The sequence below is a fragment of the Gymnodraco acuticeps genome, unplaced genomic scaffold, assembly GCF_902827175.1.
Source record: "Gymnodraco acuticeps unplaced genomic scaffold, fGymAcu1.1, whole genome shotgun sequence".
In the NCBI taxonomy this organism is placed as follows: domain Eukaryota; kingdom Metazoa; phylum Chordata; class Actinopteri; order Perciformes; family Bathydraconidae; genus Gymnodraco; species Gymnodraco acuticeps.
In genome coordinates this window covers 2601881-2622186 of record NW_022992160.1, presented here as the reverse complement: position 1 = coordinate 2622186, position 20306 = coordinate 2601881, and the positions used below count along the sequence as shown (strand labels likewise).

Genomic DNA, 20306 nt, shown 5'->3' with positions numbered 1-20306 from the left:
CGAGCAGGGATTCCAGAGACAGAGCAAAGTACAAGGGCCTGGATGATGTGCTCACATCTGCAACGTTTGTCAGCAATCTGGGACTGATGTACGATGCGCTCACAGAGCTCAGCGACCTCTCTCGGCAACTCCAAAAAAGAGAGATGACACTGCCTACAGCAGATAGGCTCTTAACTCGAGAAATACGAGTTTTTTGAATCCATGGTCACCATGCCTGGCCCACACATGACTACAGTTCATACAGCTCTAGCTGAGAAGTCCTTCAAGGGTGTTGCCCTGCGTGAGAATGGCAGGCTTGTACAGATTCATGCAGGTCAGTTTTTCCGCAGTATGGTAGAGAATCTGAGACACAGAATGACTTCCACAACCTCCTCTCATGTCAGCACAAGAGAAATCCCATTAAATGGCCGGGAGGCCCGGGACAATCAGCTAATCCAGGACATGAAAGTTATCCATCCTGGAAGTTGGCCTGAAGAGGAGTTAGACGTACAGTATGGGGACGTAGAGGTGCTACGTTTGTGCGAAGTGCTGAAAGTGGACAGAAGAGAGACTGTTCAGGGCTTTCGCGAATACAAGGAAACCAGGGCATCCCGTACACCTGCTGCCATGGAGCCTCTACTGAAAGCAGTCCGAACCATCGCTGTCTCCACTAGTGAGTGTGAGCGGGCATTCAGCTGCATGAACGATATCCTTACTGCAAAAAGGAATGCTCTCTCTGTCAGCCGACTGTCCAGCCTGGTTTTCATTAAATGTAATGGACCATCACTAGGACAGTTCAATCCGGAACAGTATGTGAGGTCCTGGCTGGCAAAGGGAAGGAGAAGTGCTGATGAAAGAGCCTGTCCAGCTCCAGCCCCTGATATTGATGTCCCCAAGGCCTTCTGGAGACTTTTCTAACAATGTGAAGTATATTGCAAAGCAGCTCACCCAGTGAGAAGACTTTTGGCATAATGTGCCGATTTGTACAGATCCTGGAGATAGAAGGACTTCAGACCAACCAGGGAGTTATCTGATCAGCTTGGTGTTCAATGTAACTCTTTACCATGGCTCAGACTTTGTTACTTGCAGTTACAGTTTCTCATTTTAGATTGTGCAAATTTTTGCATTTGTTTTTACATGTTCTTTGTTCATGCTCTTTATCATTTTTCTGAGTTGGAAAGTTAGATTGCATCATAGTTTACTTTATACATATTTGTATTCTTCAGTGGTGAAGTATATTGCAAAGCAGCTCAGCCATGTGAGAAGACTTTTGGCACTTTTTTGTTTTTCGTTTTCTGAGTTGGAAAGTTAGATTGCATTCAAAATGTACAGAAATACTTAATTTTGTTAAAGCTTTTTATAAAAAATGCTTCTGACCAGAGCTTTGTTTCCTTGTCATTAATGTTGAACACCACCAGAGGGGCTCTCACCTGAAAGGTCTCTGCTTCATGTGTCTTCAGCAGAAGATCTAGACTTTGATTGCTATATTTTCAGTTAATATTGACCTTACTGAGCTTTAGCCATATCCGCTGCCTATCATAAAAAATGTTAAGTACAGTGAACCTTTCTAAAATATACAGTAGTAAAGAGACAAACCCACCAGCATTATAGTAGCCAAATTCTTGTTTGTGGGCTGTATATATAAAATTGACTTGAAAAAGTTGCTGATTTTAGAGTACTGGCACCTTTTTCATTCCAATTCAAGCACTGCCCCCACCACTCTTAACAACGTTAACAGACAGCAGAGCAGTGGGAGCCGGTTGGTCAATCCCCGACCCGTATTGCGCATGCAAATGATAAAAAGTAAAAGTCTGCTGCTTATTGTTCTACTAGGCCAAAATAGAGTCAAAGAGTATATGAGAGTGAGAGTGTGTTAATTAATATATTTGGCAGTTTGAAGTAAGTCTGTAGATTTGTTTGTGTGTGTGTATTTCATGTATAGGCATCTCACGATCATTAATTTTGTTGGATACATTTTCCCGGAAATTATTGCGATAAACGATAATATTGTCGGCACCGTTGTATGACCATTTTAGACCACTGACATAATGATAATATATAATAATAATTCAAGTACATCCTTTCAAACTGCTAATCACATCCTCATGTAAATGGAAATGTATCGAGTTCATTTTTATTTATCGTACGATAAGTCAATGAATTGCTTATCGCGACAGGCCTATGCATGCACACAATAAAACAGTGGAAACAAACATGTGTTTGACTTTCATTAGTGAATGAAACTTTGTGCCCTTCTTTGTGCCAATATTGTGTATTTGTATACATTGTGTATATATATATATATATATATATCATGCTAAGGTCCCGCTACTGACACGATAGCAGTAATTTAGTGTGCATATGTGTAATTAAACCCATGATATCAAAATCTCACTCCAGCCAGGTACCCAAAGTTGGCAACCCTGCTTTACGGGCTCCGGATATTCTGTAGTAATCGGCAGCGAACCGCTTCAACACGTGTATTTCGGTTTATTCACGGCATTCATTTTGTTATTCTACAGCATTGTCGTTTTATAGTTATTTGTTCATGTATACAACCCAATTTGTGTTCTTTGAAATTGGAAAGGATATTGCATTGTGTTTGTTACTTTCGTTGCAGTTGTATCAAGTGTAATTTGGCTTGGCTTCCTATTTTGTATGGACATGCTTTTATTTGAAGGAGAGTTAGCGCTGTTGACAGGAAGTTGTTGTTGCTATGGAAACAACGTGACGGAGATTAACGGAGAAAAAGTAATATCTACATATAAAGACGGAGAAAGTAAACGATAACGTTTATGGTTAAGTGTTAGCACCCCCCCCCCCCCGAAGAGGCACAAGCTCTTACGTTGATATTGGAGTTTTCAATACATTCAAATAAAAATAAAAACGAAACCCGAATAGTACTCCAACGAACGAATATTCGGGTACAGCCCTAACTTCTACTCCACCAAAGTTCAGAGGGAAAAAGCAACTTGGGGCCCCAAGCGACATTGTGAGATGAGCCCCCCCGCCCCCCAAACGACAGGAGTGGAAGAAAAAACATTTGGAAACAAAGTAGGCTACTTTGAAAATACAATTCCTGTTTATTATTATTATCAACACAGTTACTTTTGTATACAGTGAGATAAATGATAAATGTGCATGTATGTCGTTCAGTATGCGTTTACAGGTGAATACGTCTGCATTTCCTGCCAAATAATAGCCTCAAAAAGATTAAAATATAATTAATTAATGCAAATAAACTACTTCTACTAATAATAATAATCATAATCAATTCAATAATATAAATACTATATTATTTTATTATAATATAGTTGTAATATAGTCAAGACAAAACATGCTTATGACATGCTCAAAAACTGATATTTCTTAAATCTGTATTCTAGTTCCCTCTGTCAGCAATGTATCAACAACTACACACACATTTCTATCAGTGTTTCTCTGTGTTGTGGTTGACATGATGATGACTGTTAGGAGTTAAGGGGAGAGGCTGAGCGTCACCATGAAATGTGCAAATTGACATAAAAATGAATAAAAGGGGAAAAAATGCTCCATGTTTTTTAGGCTATAAACTTTAACTGTTATGTAAGCCAACTAGACAGACAGTGTATCACTCTTCCTCCTGTACATTATCAGATAAAAGGCATCACATACTTGAATGAATGGTAAATAAAGAATGCTGGAAATAACTGCATCTCCATTAGCCTGTATGCTATGCAGAGACTGCCTTCTTCATGTCGTGAATTGCAGCTGATGTTTTAATATGGCAATTGGCAATTTGTCTTATACAACATTCGCAAGTTGTACATTTGACTCATACAATAACCCACCTTCGAGTGATGCTCTAGTTTCTTCATGTTTTGTTTTTTTTCCCTCTTGCTTGCGCCGGACTGAAACTGTCTTTTCACCGACATCTCTTCACCTGCACTAGTGGCCGTATCAAAGCCGTGATTGGTCAGATGTCGATCCATTGCAACGGTGTCGGGTTACAGGCATGCTCCCCTTGTCACCTCTCACTCTCGCGGGGGTGCGCAGAGAACTGAGCGGAGAACTGTGCACAGCAGCTGAGGCCCTCTGGGCAGGGCCCCCTGCACAAGGCGGGGCCCCATGCAGCCTGCATGATTGGCCTGTAGGGAGGGGCGGCCCTGGTCAAAAGTATACTATTACTCCACTACATTTATTTAGCACCTTTAGTTGAAATGAAGTATGTATGTGATATTGAAGTGCAGAGCATGGAAACTTATTTCATGGCTGAATATTCAGCAGCACACACGTCACACTGGAATCACTTCCTACTTATTTTAGTGGCACTTTGACCTTTTAAAGCAGCAGCATTTTCACTTATTTAATATCCAAACCACGTCCACAAAACAATATGAATTACTTGTCTCCGCCTGCCCAACGGGAACTTTGATTTCACACTGTGAACTTTTTAAGCTGTTTTGTTGGAGTTTACTACGATCATTTGTCATGTAGAAAGTATACATTAATATTAAAAAGGGGCGTTTCATTTAAAGTATAAAAAAAGTATATAATTACAAAAGCAGAAGTATAGTGCAGATAAAGTGAAAAGAATACACTTACATATAAAAAAAAAGAAGAAAATAACCAAGTATGCGCACGTTATTAATAATAAAAAGCAAGTAAACCACCATACAGCAGATGAGAACACCATGTTAAAAAAATACATATATGTTAGGAGGTATCTGTTACTGTTTGCCAATTGTAACTAAATCAGATCAACAGGCCGCTGGTCTGACCCGTAGACTGGGTGATTCCGGCCCAGCGGAACGTCCAATCAATAGAGTATCGAACACAGCAGCAGCTAGTGGAAAGCTCATTAAAAGGCTAGTGATATTAATTGGGTTGGGGGTCTGACAAGGGGGGGGGGGGGGGCTCTGGTTTACCCCCCCTGATAATGACCATCAGGATACATTAATCGGGTCAGAGAGGCCAGACGGTGTTAACATAGGGATGTGTAAGTCCTTTATTTTTGGTTCCAGCATGACCTTATATCCTCAGCTATGACACACAGGAAATAAAGTCTAAAAAAGTTCAAAGTCAGAGTGTCAATTCTGATTTGCATAAGAGTTTCATTTTTGTAATAATAAGCCGCTTTCACACCAAGTACTTTGCCGTACTTAGTTCCCAGCACTTAGTTCCCAGCCAGTGGCGGTTCTACAGGGTGGCACGGGGTGGCAGCTGCCACCTCAGAAAAATGCCTTGCCACCCCAGCTGCCACCTCAGTTGGCAGCTTTGCTTTGAAAAAAAAGGTTGTGGCTCATCGGACATTTATGAGAGAAAATCTCTAATGTCCGAGTGCAAGTGAATGCAGCACAAGGCGCAAGCCTTGTAACCCCTCCCCCGGCCCTGGAACGAGCGTGGAAATATTATTGGCGGCGATTTCATTTGAACGGCGCAAAACGAGAAGCATTTCGGATCCAAGTAGACGGAAGGAATGAGGTATTCGCGGTCAGTGGCGGCGCCAGGGTATGGCTGGGGTAGGCTACAGCCATACCAAGAAATGGCTTAGCCACCCCACCATGAAAAATGATGTTAAGGTAAGCAAAATAAAGTCCGCCAACTCGCGGAGTAAATTGCACAGACAGCACTTAATAAGATTGATTTCAGTAGCCACTTGTTTGGAAATACCGAAGACTAGAAACGGTTTTGAAAAACTTTTGTCACGTAGTGATCGTCTTCTCAATAGAACATTTTTGATAATGTCTTCTGGCCAATCAGAATCAAGATAACGGCGTGGTGTTGTTGCAGGTGTTGTTTTTCTTCTTTGTGGGGTTCTGCCCCCAAAAACTGTTTCAAGTCCTGAGAAAGTCAAATAAGACGGTGTGTAAAACTACACTGCCCAGCCCAAAGAAAGTAACCACTTTGATTTAACTAGGCCAGTAGGTAAGGACTTTCATTACATTACATTGCATTTAGCTGACGCTTTTATCCAAAGCGACTTACAATAAGTGCGTTCGTCCAACAAAATACAACTTGAAGAAAACAGAATCATATAAGTACATCAGGTTTCATAGAGCAAAAACATTTCAAGTGCTACTCAACTGGCTTTAGAAAAGCCAGTCCTTTATTAGTATAAAAGTGCTTATAAAAGTGCTTCGTTAATAGTTCTATCGCTCGAAGTGGAGTCGAAAGAGATTTCCACTGGATAATAACTGCAGCGATGTTTATGTTTTAGCTGAATACACGTTTTTTAACCCTAATTGATGCAGTTAGTCACTTCTTTAATGTTTGTTCTTTCTGATGTAAAGTCAAGGTTGTAACTGCTTGCAATGAAGTTGTGGGGCGCTGAACTGTTCTTTTGATTCTTTTGATTTATGATAGTAATTACTTGTCTTTCAAATTTGAAGGAGGGTGAGCAAGCATCTTGAGGAACATTCATCATTATCTCCTCCAAAAATAGTTTATTTAATAATAACACTGAATATGTGAATCATAACAGTGATTGACAGCTGATAGGAATAATATGATTGTTTAATATTATCATATTCATACAGACAAACATCGATGAGACAGTTAATTAATGTACTTATTGCAGCAGTCTGCATTGATTTGGTACCCCTGCTGGTCTAAGAGTGAGACAAACTCATTCAGTTATTGTCTAGTTAAAATTCATTAAATGATGTGTGCCACCTTATATTTATATGTAAGGCTTTACTGATGTGCCACAATAATGTCACCTAATGTTATTGAGTTAAAATATCAATGTTGTGGCTTTCCAAGTTAACATTGATTGATATGACTGCGATTAAATCAGCATATACTTCTGCCAGGGGATGCCACCCCTGAAATTCTCCTGCCACCCTCTTGCCACCCCATGGATATTTTTCTAGATCCGTCCCTGTTCCCAGCACTTAGTACCCCCATGGAACTAAGTACAGATCACACCGGAATAAGTCCCTGAGGGAAGATTACGCAAATGAAGCCGCTGACGTCACTTCTTCTTCTGCTTTGGGTTTACTGGCAGGCCGCAAACAACTTCACGGTGTATACTGCCACCCGAAGTCCCCGGCCGGAAGTCCCCCGGAGTTGGGGACTGGCTTCAGTAGAAGCTGCTAGGACTCCCAGCAGCCTTCCGAGTAAATCGCCAGAACACCGACACCTCCTCATCACTCCACCGCTCCCATATTTTTTTTGTGTGCCATAGGTTAGTCTCTCTCTGTCGGTGCGCGGGGCTAATGCTAATAATGCTAATGCCAGCAAATACAATGGCGGCTTCAAAAATACTTTTCAGAGTTTTACGGGGCCTGGTTTGCAATTCGCCCAGCCAATCAGAAATGGGTACTTTTTTCTCCCCAGGATAGTCCCACCTCTCTAGCAGGCACTAAAAAGTGGGTAAAAGTTCTCTGAACTAAGTTCTCTTTTGGTGTGAACGCAAAATTCCAGGCACTAACGGAACTAAACGGGAAAAGTACGGGTAAAAGTACTCCGGTGTGAAAGCGCCTATAGTCTAATTAGTCTTCCCTAGCAGACTGAAAACCCATCTGTCTCCACTGCACCTTGGCCAATAGAAGAAACGGTTCTATCTTCTCAACATTGCCGTATATTGGTTTGGTTTATTGAAAGCTTATGAACTTGTAGGAGTTTTGCTTTTTTGAGTCAAGTCCCTTTCGATAAGATCAGTGTATTCATGAAATAAAGGTGAGCAGAGGGAGGCAGGGGTCAGCGGGGGCTCACCTCAGGGATAGGGCCCTCCCCTCCAGCGTGCTCCGGTCCTCGCTATGCTGCGGGCTGTCCTCTGGGGTCTGCAGGCTGCTGCTGTCCCTGTGTCTCTCCCCGGTCAGCTGGCAGTAGATGTCCAGCAGCCGATCAGACACCACGGTCAGCTGAGGGTACCGGCCCACCAGAACCTGCAGAGAGGGGGTCAGCACATTTCTGAGTCATGCCAACGTCTGTTATAGTGAACATTTAAGGAATGAGGACATCATTATAATAATCAATGGAATTATAAACAAAAGTAGCCTGTTTCTATGGTTTATATGTTAGCATGCATTTTGCATGTTAGATGAACTTCTACATAAAAACATCAGCTGGGAGCTTTTAAAATAATGTTCTATGGTTATTAACAATCAACATATACTGTAGGTGAGGGAAACAAGTTTCAAGATTTACATGAGAAAATCCAACCTAATCTTTTTTTATCTCACTGAATTAAGTATTGTGCAGTTAGCAGTAGAAAGGGCAATCGGAAACAAAGCCAAAATCATATTTCATATCCGTCAAACAGCACTTCTTCTGGACCGACAGTCCAGTTTCAACCATTAGTGGAACATAAGTTCCTTTTCTTTTAACTTATATAAATTAGGGCTGTCAAAGTTAACGCATGTGATTGATCTCGAGACTTTAACGCGCACTATTTTTAACTCAAATTAATCATAGTATCCAGTTCAGACGGTACCTCCCTCAGTATTTCCAGCGTGCATGTTACCCTGGGAATTAACTAAGAGGCAGGCACGTTAAACTAACAGGAGGACCGAGGAGTAGGGTTGGGTACCAAAATCCGAAATGTCGATTCCATCATGATCGTTTAGAAATATTAGTTTCGGTTACTATCCCGGTTATCGATTCCTAAGTAAATGCATCTCAACGCTTTCTGTACTGTTAGACGGGGCGGGGCGGGACCAAGCGGCAAACTCTGGGGCAGAGCCGGGAAGCCCATAAGGAAGTGCCTCAAACTGCAGTTCATCTATTGGCCGATGGGGGATGACTGCAGAAAGGAGCAATTTCCATAGACCCCCATGTTAAAATACCCAACTTTACAGCAGAAATAAACATGTTTCTACCCCTAAATGCATTACAAATTATTCTGGATATAGTTAGATTCCACCTTCATGATTACGGATTGGGGAGTGCATTTTTTTATAACGCACCCCTTTTAGTTATATTAGGTCTTAACGTTTTTGCATAAAGGGTAGTGTTGTCACGATACCCTGGAGCGAGTAGTCTACGCCCAGCTGCAGTCATTTTTAACCACGCATGGCATCCATGAAAAATTTCAGTCTGGCTTTAAACCTATGCATAGTACTGAAACAGCCCTTTTAAGAGTTTTCAATGATCTGCTCTTAGCCGCCGACTCAGGCAACCCAGCTGTCTTGGTGCTGTTAGATTTAACTGCTGCCTTTGACACTGTGGCTCATAGTATCCTGTTGTCACAGCTTGAACAGTCCACAGGCATTACAGGCTCTGCCCTTGCATGGTTCAGGTCTTATTTGACGGACCGTAGCTTCTCAGTGCAGTTAGGTGCCTTCTCCTCTGCCAAAGCCCCTCTTACCTGTGGGGTTCCCCAAGGCTCGATTCTGGGCCCCATCCTTTTTCTATTGTATATACTGCCCCGAGGTTCAATTCTCACAAAATATAATATCCCCTTCCATTGTTACGCTGATGATGTACAGATCTCAGTGGATGTCTGCTCACCACCTCAAGCTCAACCTTGACAAGACTGAGCTGTTCTTCCTCCCGGGAAAAGATTGTCCCACTCTTGACCTAACAATCAACATCGGCACCTCAGTTGTTTCCCCGACTCAGACTGCAAGGAATCTGGGTGTGACCCTAGATAACAACCTGTCCTTCACTGCAAACATCGCTGCTACAACCCGTTGCTGCAGATACACGCTTTACAACATCAGGAAGATACGTCCCCAGCTGACTCAGAAAGCGACTCAGGTTCTGGTCCAGGCTCTCGTCATCTCACGCCTAGACTACTGCAACTCCCTCCTGGCTGGTCTACCTGCATGTGCCATCCGACCTCTGCAGCTCATCCAGAATGCAGCGGCTCGTCTGGTCTTCAACCTTCCTAAATTCTCCCACACCACTCCGCTCCTCCGCTCCCTTCACTGGCTTCCGGTAACTGCTAGAATCACTTCAAGACACTGGTACTTGCTTACCATGCTGCGAATGGATCTGGCCCTTCCTACATCCAGGACATGGTTAAAACCGTACACCCCAGCGCGTGCACTACGCTCTGCATCAGCCAAACGACTCGTTGCGCCCTCGCTGCGAAGGGGGACCCAAGTTCCCATCGGCGAAAACACGTGGGTTTGCTGTCCTGGCTCCAAGATGGTGGAATGAGCTCCCCATTGACATCAGGATGGCAGATAGCTTGCACATCTTCCGGCGCAAACTGAAAACTCATCTCTTTCGACTCCACTTCGAGCGTTAGAACTATTAACGAAGCACTTTTATACTAATAAAGGACTGGCTTACCTAAAGCCAGTTGAGTAGCACTTGAAATGTTTGGCTCTATGAAACCTGATGTACTTATATAATTCTGTTTTCTTCAAGGTTGTGTCTTCCTGGTCGAATGTACTTATTGTAAGTCGCTTTGGATAAAAGCGTCAGCTAAATGCAATGTAATGTAATGTAATCTATCTGCCTCTCAATCAAAATGCCAACTCACTACAGCAGTTGAAGGACTGCTTAACAGAGATTAAATCCTGGCTGAGCCAAAACTTCCTCACCCTCAATGAGAGCAAGACCGAGGTCATCTTTTTTGGACCTCAACCAACAGTCTCCCCGGTTGATATTCTGGGCTCCCTCAATAAAAATATCCTACCCTCTGTTATGAACCTTGGAGTGACCTTCAACAGCGCCTTTAAATTTGATAAGCAGGTTAGCATTGTAGTCAAGACCTGCTTTTTCAAAATACGACTATTGGCTAAGACCAAGTCGTTTTTATCTTTTAAAGATTCGCAGCGGCTGGCCCTAGGCTCTGGAATACTTTGCCCCTCCATGTGAGGTCGGCCCAGACCCTGTTTTATTTTTTAAATCAACACAAAAAACTCACTTTTTCTCTCAGGCTTTTGTTTAATTATTTATTTATTTATTCATTTAGTTCTTTATTTTAATATTTATAACATAACATAGGATTTCATAAAGTATTTTTAAAATAGTTTATACATTATTCGAATATAGGAATAGTAGATAGGATTACTTAAAATATAGTACCTTATATTTAATCTTTTTTCCCTTTAGACCTTTGCGGTTTATTCTTAAAAACCCTTACCCAGCAGTAGCGTGGCGTGGGGAAAAATGTAGGGGAAGCCCATTTTTTGGGTCGGGGGGTGGTCAATAACGTAACCAGATGAGTGATTACAGCGCCCGGTATCATTTGACACACATTTGTATCACACAGATGCAGGACTTGCACACGCCTGTTATCTAACCGACAGGTCCGCACGCACTCTCCAGCTGAAACTCTCTCCTTATTAATTTAAGCATTTTACTTATTAATGTATGCAGACAATCACACAATCTATGTGATTTTTGGATTTACCGTGCCTCTCAATTGCCCGTGACAGGTTGGCAAGGTCGATGAATCCTGAAGTTGCCCAAGGATTGTTCAGGGAGCACGAATCCTTGTCAAAAAGAAGACATGGCCAGCAAATTAGACGCTGAAGTTTAGCGCTTCCAGTTAGCCACTCCGTGCGGACATAATTGTCCTCATTGAACGTCCGATTCTCTCCCTTTTTCCTCTGCGTACACACAGCTCGAGTGCGGGCATTTGCCTGTCATCTGATTTAATTTGTAGTTGCTGCTGTAGCGGAAGTTTAGTAAAGTTATGTTTGATTAAGTACGCCAAATCTCCACCCTCCATAATGCTTCATTTGCTTGATAATTTCTAACGGCGGTGATGACAGTTACAGTATTAAAACTGATGTTGATGTGATTTGATTGGATGGCAGTGTCCAATCAAATCGCCAGCCGCCAGCCGCCTCTGAAGGGAAGCAAGAGGCGGCTAGCTTCCCTTGGCATGGCCCTGACCAATCACAGGTTGGCAGGGGCATCACGTGGGCCTCATCTGATTGGTCAATCCCTCCATTTTTTTTCACCAAGGGAAGCTAGATTCGGCTGGCCTCCTCTCGCAACAGGGAGTGCAATCTACTGTTTCACCATAACATCTAGAGGAGCGCTGTTTGTTTCACTCTTTGTAAAATACTCAATGAGAATGGGGGAGAGCCGGGCCGGCAGCAACACACAGCAAAGGAGAATTATCGAAACAAAACAAAGTGTTTGTATTTATTTATTTAAATTATAACTACAATCCGAAAAAACAGGGGAAGCCTGGCTTCCCTTGGCCTCCGGGAGAAAACGCCACTGTTACCCACCCCCCATTTTCCCTCTGCTGGTCTATGGCCTTGTAGAGGGTAACAGGGTACAGAGTCGCTTAGATAAGCGGGGGAGTGCATCTGACGAAGAGATAGGTTCTTGTGCTCCCTATCTCTGTTTCTTATCCTATATCTAATAGAACTGCTCGGGTCTTGATAGATTGAGTGGGGAAGTTTCATGAGATCTTTCTAGAGGGTTATCAAGAATAACTTTTATCCAATGACCTTTTCCCTCTCTGTCTGTGTCTGTGTATTCTCTTGTTCCGATTAACCCAGCCAAATCTTTTTTCTTGTTTTGTATCTATATCTACGCCGGGATTCGGAGTCGAGGCCGATCCTCTTGCTGTAGTCCTGTGTCTTGGATCCTCTATCCTGAGTTCTGGATTAAGTCGTGGACTTCGGGTCGTGGCTGAACCTGTCTCTGCGGTCCTGCCTTGGGTCTCGTCATGCTGCTTCCCTGATGGCTTCCACAGGATTGTAGCTGACATCCTCGTGGATTCATCTTCTTATTACAGACACATGCATTTCCTAACATTCGGTCTATATGCTGTAAAATGTATTATCTCTTTGATTTACACACGGCATCTATTGCACGTCTGTCCGTCCTGGGAGAGGGATCCCTCCTCTGTTGCTCTCCCTGAGGTTTCTCCCACTTTTTCCCCTTAAACTGTGGGTTTTCTCTGGAAGTTTTTCCTTGTACGATGAGAGGGTCTAAGGATAGAGGGTGTCGTTTTTCTCATACTGATATTCTGAACAATCTGTGCTGTTGTATTTGCTGTAAAGTGTCTCTACTGTAGGCTAATTTTATTATATGTACAGCACTTTGGCTCGACCAAAAATCGTTTATAAATGTGCTATATAAATAAAACTTGATTTGATTTGATACCAACATTTTGGTTTCGATACCGATACCAAGTCAAGAATTGCGATTCCGATTCTTTTTCGATACTTTTCTTTTATTATTTTCATGATCAATAAAATTGTAGTTTATCCGTTAAGTGTTTTCTTACAACATGGTCTCTTCTTTATACTTGAGTTTGTGATTTCTTTGATAGTTAACTTTATTTTGTATTAACATGTAATAGTACAGTAATATAAATAATTATTGACAAAATGTACATTGCAGATGTTAGTGTAACCCACATTAAAACATAGTAAGCATAAAGTCATTCAAAAGTGATTTTATTAAAGGATACACGTTTAAAATTGGTCAATGATAACATTGACCAATCCATTTAAAAATATAATAAATAAAAGTAGTATGACAAATTACAAGGTACTGTTCCTTTAAGGGATCTCTGCTCACCACCAGGCACGCGCAGCGTAGCAGGAGAAAAGAGAAAACGGAGCAAGACGCAGATGAGACGAGCGAGTGGAGTAAATTATATTAAAAGTGATTCAAAGTTGATTTAAAAAAGATAAAAATACCATCCACACGGTCGGGAAACCCAGTAGACGGTATAGAACATTAACCAACGGTGTTTTGGTGAGTCAAACCTTTTCATAGAAAAGTTTTGTATGAGTGATTTAATGTTAGCTTCATTGTTAGCATTTCATGTTGTTGAACTGTAAGGGAAGCTATGAACATGGCTTGCAATGTCATGTATTTGTTATTTTGTTTGGCTGAAACTACGTGGCTTTAATGTATATTTTACAAGGGGAAATATGTGTTATTTTGTGTGAACAGGATAAATGAAACGTGTAGAGGAGAGTAAAGCTGCCATTTTGAGCCCAATAATAAGCTGTATTGACAAAAGAGCTAAGTTTGCAGTAGTTTTGAAAATGTAATTATATAATTTATATTGTTAGTTTATATTATATTTATATTCTTTCATGACCTGTCGTACAGGTCAGGTTTTTTTGGACTGGATAAGAAAGTTGATCGCGAGTGAGAGGACAACACACACACGCGCTCTGATACAAGATGGCGAGCCAGACCCACGGACTGCTTTGATCTTCGCGCCAGTGATACCTCATTCACACCAACGGTGTTTCAGGGCCGGTTCGGAGCTGGAGCTTGAAAAGCACCGGGTTTTCCTCTTCACACCGCAGCGGAGCAGCCTCTTAGCTCCGGAATCCGGTTAGTTTCAAGCACCAAAAAATTGTCCGGCCAGAGCAAAAGCACCACATACGTCACGCTTACGTCGAGGCGGGGGCAGAGACAGATCAACTCCTGAACAACAACAAAAAGCGCGCGTTTTATCCAGTTTGTACACAACGATGGAGAAACTTAACAAGAGTTTCAGTGTTTCTGCCATAGACTGTATATATAAAGGTTTCTGCTCATGGTGAAGCAACGTGTCTGCGTGTTAAGGTGGAACCTGAGCATTCACGTTGATCACCTCATTATAACTCATTATAAATCTATAAAACTATAAATATTCAACTTTACTTCACGTGTTCATTTGAGAACAGCTGTTAAATACCTGGGTGAAGGTTACAGTTCATTTAAATGAAAGATACAACGTTACTCCACACTCATGGTTCAGTCCACCTTAAGAAATAAGACCGACCTCGGAAGCAGTTGTGTTTTAAAAAAAACTTTATTGACCCGAGTACACTTTTTTATAAGAATATAACTAAACCACAGAAATGACTCCGGAAAAGCTGCAGATAGAACCATAAGAAATGAATGCAACTGATTTCATCCGCGCGGTTTGGCTTTATGAAGCAGGCACGCAAACGGTTACGTCATGACGCAAACGATGACGCAACGACGCATTACCAGTCGGACTCTGGGCGGTGTGAAAAGAGCCAGAGCTAAACCGAAGAACTGGTTCTGAACCTGAAAAGCTCTAGCACGGAGCTTGAACCGGAGTTGCGTTGGTGTGAATGAGGTATGAGAGGACTTGCTGGTTTATCAAGAGACAATAGCTGAACTCACTGCCAGAGTGGTAGGAGTATTGAAGAAATTATAAAGTTGGAACTGGATTTAAGTTGTATCTGGATTTAAAGAGACACTATATATTGTACTCTAGGTTTTCATTTGTCATTTGATTTCATTGATGGTACAATTGTGTTTTTTTTCATTGAATTAGATATATTTTACCTGTGAAAAGGGAAAAGAAAAAGAGTTAACTCAGGATATTGAAGAGATTAAAATAGGAAAAATCTATAAATAATACTTAAAATAGGCAATTTTATTTTGTTCATCCTATCTGGATACCATTTACTAAGGGTGCATTCACACTAGTATTAATTTCGTCAGCTATTTCTTTATTTAGTTTTAGTCTTAGTCCTGTGTTAAATTTCCTTTTTAGTTTTAGTCATATTTAGTCACCTTCATCCTGTTTTTATTTAGTCAAGTTTTAGTCGACTAAAAGTCTGAGCATTTTAGTCTTATTTTAGTCGACTAAAACAGTTAACATTTTAGTCAAGATTTAGTCGACTAAAAGTCTGAGCATTTTAGTCAAAGAAAACTAATTATTTTAGTCTACTTTTTGTCAATGAAAACTGTTGAGTCTTTTTTAGTCATCAGATTATATAGAACATTTCAGTCAAACTAGTCTAGCCAAAACCAATAATTTGTCATTTTAGTATATATAAATAAATAACATTATATCTTGTCCTTATTTGATGAAAAACACAGGTTGAATGATTAATAATGCAGCTTTGCAGAGAGTATCTGGTCAGGTTTGTGGTGTTTTTACCAGCTGTGTTATGGCCACATTGCTTCCCTTCTGATAAAACAATGCATTCGCTTTTTTTCTCCGCTGCGCCATTGTAGCGAAAATGGGCCCAAATATCACATCGTTTCTTTCTCCCAAGCAGTGGTGGCTTTAGACTTTTTCGTTGTCAGTCATTTTGACGGACAGGATCGTAACATTTCCGTCATAATCCATTATTATCCGTCGAGTGCACAATTTATCAATCACTCGCGCTGACGGGGGGGGTATTCGGTTAACGCGAGTGCGACCACTGCTCCCAAGCCCTGTTGTTGCCATTTTATTTTCTGTTAAATAAGGTTAGTTAGACCATGAGTTAGACCTGAGTCTTCCTGACAGTTCATATTGTGCCGCTGCCCGGTGTAATTCAAATCTACCGCCGCGTGCACCACAGACACACAGCTGCTGCCCTGCCGCAGCACCGGAAATGGAACTGCTTGGAGAAAAACTGACTATCAGAGATGTAACGTTATCTTTGATAATATTTCGTCTCCTCATTTTTCGTCAACGAAAGTAAAGAGAGATTTTGGCATAGTTTTTATTTAGTGAACTACATTTTCGTCTCGTCACTTTTCGTCAACGATATTGCATGATGATTTCGTTACAGTTATTGTTTACTGCCGTCGGTGCCGTCTCGTCATAGTCTCGTTTTCGTCATGGAAAAAAAGGTCGTTGACGAACATATTTCGTCATAGTTTTAGTCAACGAAATTAGCACTACTTCACACCTAATAGTCCATTTTCTGGTGCGCACCAGATGACAGTTTGTTACATTGTTTCATTTTTCAGAAGGTTCGGTTTGCGTTCACACAGGCAAAACTCAAACGGACTATAAACTTTAAACACAAGTCATGTGCACGGAAATGCTGTTCAACCATTGGTCAGACATTAAGGGGGTAAAAACGCAAATCCCGGCAATTTCTACCGGAGGCTCCGCCATGGAGCATCGGCACTTTCGGCAGGTTATTCTCATGCTGCTGTTAATCTGGAGATCAACAGACACTAGCGGCCCGTGCATATGATTATATAATCAGACAACGTCCGTTAAAAAACATAACATAATGAGAGACGTTCTGCAGTAAGGAGGAGGTTTCACAGACGACAGGTGTTCTTACTTTTATGTAGCTGACGGAGAATTTTTACTTTACACAACACTGTTCAACACTTCATTCTGCTTCACTCTTTAACTAAACAACCGTGGATGTCTTGAAAGACTCTTTCGCTAAAGATTTTTGAAGACATCCGCGTTCTTGTGACACGTAAATACTACGCTTCGTATGTTTTGGTGCGGACTGCGTTCACACCAGCAATGAACCGCTCCAGAGTTCGCAAGCATGCGCTCCGAGACCACCTATTTTAGCGGACCAGAGTCCGGTTGTTTAGTTCACTTAAGAGGTCTCGGACTGCGTTCACACCGACCCAAATGAACCGCACCAAGCGGCTAAACTTACCAGGGTTCGATTCAACCGGACTATACAAGGCAGGTGTTTAGTCACAGAAATCAGAAAAAAAGGGAAAGGTGAAATACTTACCTCGGTTTATACTGCAGAAAATATTCATTGTCTATGTTTAATGTTTTGTCTATTTGTCTATGTCATCAGTAAATTGCCGGCTGTTCTATTCAAACCACCTGGTCTCTGGTCTAATTACTTACCTGTCTATCCACTCTAGTAGAACCCAGAATCCTTCTAGTCAGATAGCATAGCCCAAGATAAGAAGTGTTACATTAGCCACATTGGTAAGTTAGCTAAAAAGATAGCCATATTAGACAGTTATCATTGCCATTAATTGCCTCGTCAAACTACGAAAACGTTCGTTTGTCATAAAATAAATTACACTTGTTTGACTTAGATTTGAGGGCATGGGCTTGAGCATGATGTAATTATGTTATCTATCACATTCGCTAACCTGTCTGTCTTTACATTCTTTAAACAGCTCTGGATGCCGGTCGGCGAGGTGCTTAGCCAAGTTTGATTTGTTGGCTCCCTTGGTTTGCAGGGATCTAAAACATTTCTCACAGACAGGCCTCGTGGTGTCCGTAGGCTTGCCCTCACTGTCAGAGATATCGCTAAAATACTTCCAAATGTAGCTTCTGGCGTCTTTTTTGTCAACAAGCCGAGGCACAGCGGCAGCACTCCCACTTGCAGCCACTTGCTCCCCGTTTTCTCACATACTCTGGCAGCTAGCGCGTGCACGAGAGAGGGGAGGGACTTAGTGCGTGCTCGAGAGGGGAGGGACTGCAGGCACGGCTGCAATGCAGGGAGTGGAAGCAGAGCGCTGAACACACACGGCTCTTATTAAAACAGCGCTTTCTCACCGGAGTACTTTTCCCCGTCATTCTTAAAGTCACCTGGTATTTCCCTTAAGGCGAGACACCCCAGGTGAATAGGGTAATTTTTTTAACTTAAAGGTATCAGCTAGAAATTTCTGCAGTTAATTACTTACAATAAGGCAATTGTCTTTTGTATTACAAGTTTTCTGAAATAGCATGTTTAAATATGCAAATTATCTATTTTCTCATTAAATATGCAGATATTTTAACACATTTCAGGAATCGAAATCTGAACTTTGGATATAGCCAGATTCAAAATTCTTGTTTCATTTTGTAGTCATATTAGTATCTAAGGCTTTTACAGAAGGGATATTGGATATCTCTTTTTATCACTCCATAAATCAGAAAATACTGTCAACAGCCCTAAAATATCCATTTTCGCCATGTTTTTAGGTATATAATGTTGTATAATTCAGGCTATGAATGATATATGGACAAACCCTTCTGTAAAAGCCTTCATAATATTGATAGGAATATAACTGGAAGGTTTGGTGAATGTACGTGCTACTGAAGTTGAAATTTCGAACTCAGAGTAGGAGAAAAAACTCATTTTGAGAAAACGACCTTTAAAGATTGCAGTGAGGCGCTAGCTAAACCCTCCTGTTCTTTGGATGACAGCTTGCGCATCGACGCACTCCGTGAAGGTATTTTATGTTCAGGGTCATTTTTTTTTTTATAACCTTGCTTCGTGCAAGTGACAATTGTTGTCGTCTTCTCTGTGAACGTTTTTTTCGCCGTCCTTTTTGCATTTTGAGATTTCAATTTCTAGCTGAAAGCTAACCAGGAAGTGTTTTAGCACACCACGTGACGCATCTGAACGAATCACGTTGTCATAAATTGACACCAGCCAATGAGATTTCGTTTCTTGGTTTAAGACCCCTTTGTGCTTTCACGATTGGTTGCTGATACAAAGGAAATGACCATATTTGGATCCGATGAGATTGTGCAAGAGAGACACAGCTTTCCAGCGATACCTCTGTTGACATGGTGCACACAGCGGTCGCGGTACTTTATGTTACGTTAGAATGCTAACTTTTGGTGAATTTAGGAGAAATCTACAGACGCAAATAGACAAACTATAGTAAAATAAACACTTAAATGTGTATTTTGTACGTTTTCCTTCCAAAACCCTGAAAGAAAACATGTTATGGAATCAAAATAGCACAAAATCTCAAAATTGACCTGTACTTGAAAAACGATGTTTTTGCCTGCCGTGTCTCGCCTTAACTTATAGGCTATTATGCCACTTACCCCCACTCGGAATTTGACTGTATCAGAGAAGAGGTAGGCCTATGTCTAAAGAAATCTCATTTGAAATAGAACTGTACCAGATATTTCCATACAACTACCGGTTAGTGTTCAATAGCACCCTAGACAATTCAGTAATGGTATATTTTTTAGGGATTTCTGTTTTTCTGATAAATGAGATAAAAGTGATTGAGTCCTATGTTCCCATCACCAAAAAGTACAATTTCCGTCTAAACTAAAGCTAAGTTTACAAGACTGTAATTCAGTATTTTTTTAGTTAAAGGAGACCTATCATGCTATATTTGAATAATATATTGTAGGGCCATACCTATATAAGGTATATTTAAATATACGTTTTCTTTTTCAAAATACCAAACAGATCATGCATTTTAGCCATGCCTCATTTCGCTCTATTTTGCTTTCCTCCACCCCTGTCTTTGCATGCGCTGCAGCTGACCACGCCCCCTGCAAAGGGGGGGGGCCGAGTTACAAGCGTCATGTTACCATGCTGTTACCATGCCATGGCAACCTCTCATTCCCTTGATTGGTGGATAGTTGGCCATATAGGCGGAGCTCCTCGTCACTGACGTATCTTAGTGATGGGAATTCCGGCTCTTCTTGGTGAGCCGGATCATTTGGCTCGGCTCACCAAGAAGAGCCGGCTCTTTCGGCTCCCAAACGGCTCTTCAGTTTACCACATATTATACCTTTTAATTAAATCAAATGTAGCCCTGTTTTGACTAATGATTTATATGTGTACACATATATCACAAATTATTCAATACATCCTTTAAAGTATTCAAAAGTAAAAATGACATGTTTAATATAAATGATTTGCTGTGGCCAATTGTTTTCATTGCATTTACAGACCCGTGTAACTCTCTGATACCACCCAATTAATGCACTGACTTGCTTGTAGAACCACGCTACACAAAGCAGATAGCAACACCTATACAAA

General features: G+C 41.3%; 1 protein-coding gene across 1 annotated transcript in view; it reads right to left on the bottom strand.

Moving 5' to 3' along the window:
- mdn1 (midasin AAA ATPase 1) overlaps window positions 1–20306 on the bottom strand; it is a 135029-nt gene that overhangs the window by 85412 nt on the left and 29311 nt on the right. Inside the window, 1 exon segment of the mRNA XM_034204527.1 lies at window positions 7678–7850. Within this exon segment, the coding sequence (XP_034060418.1) occupies window positions 7678–7850 (173 nt within the window).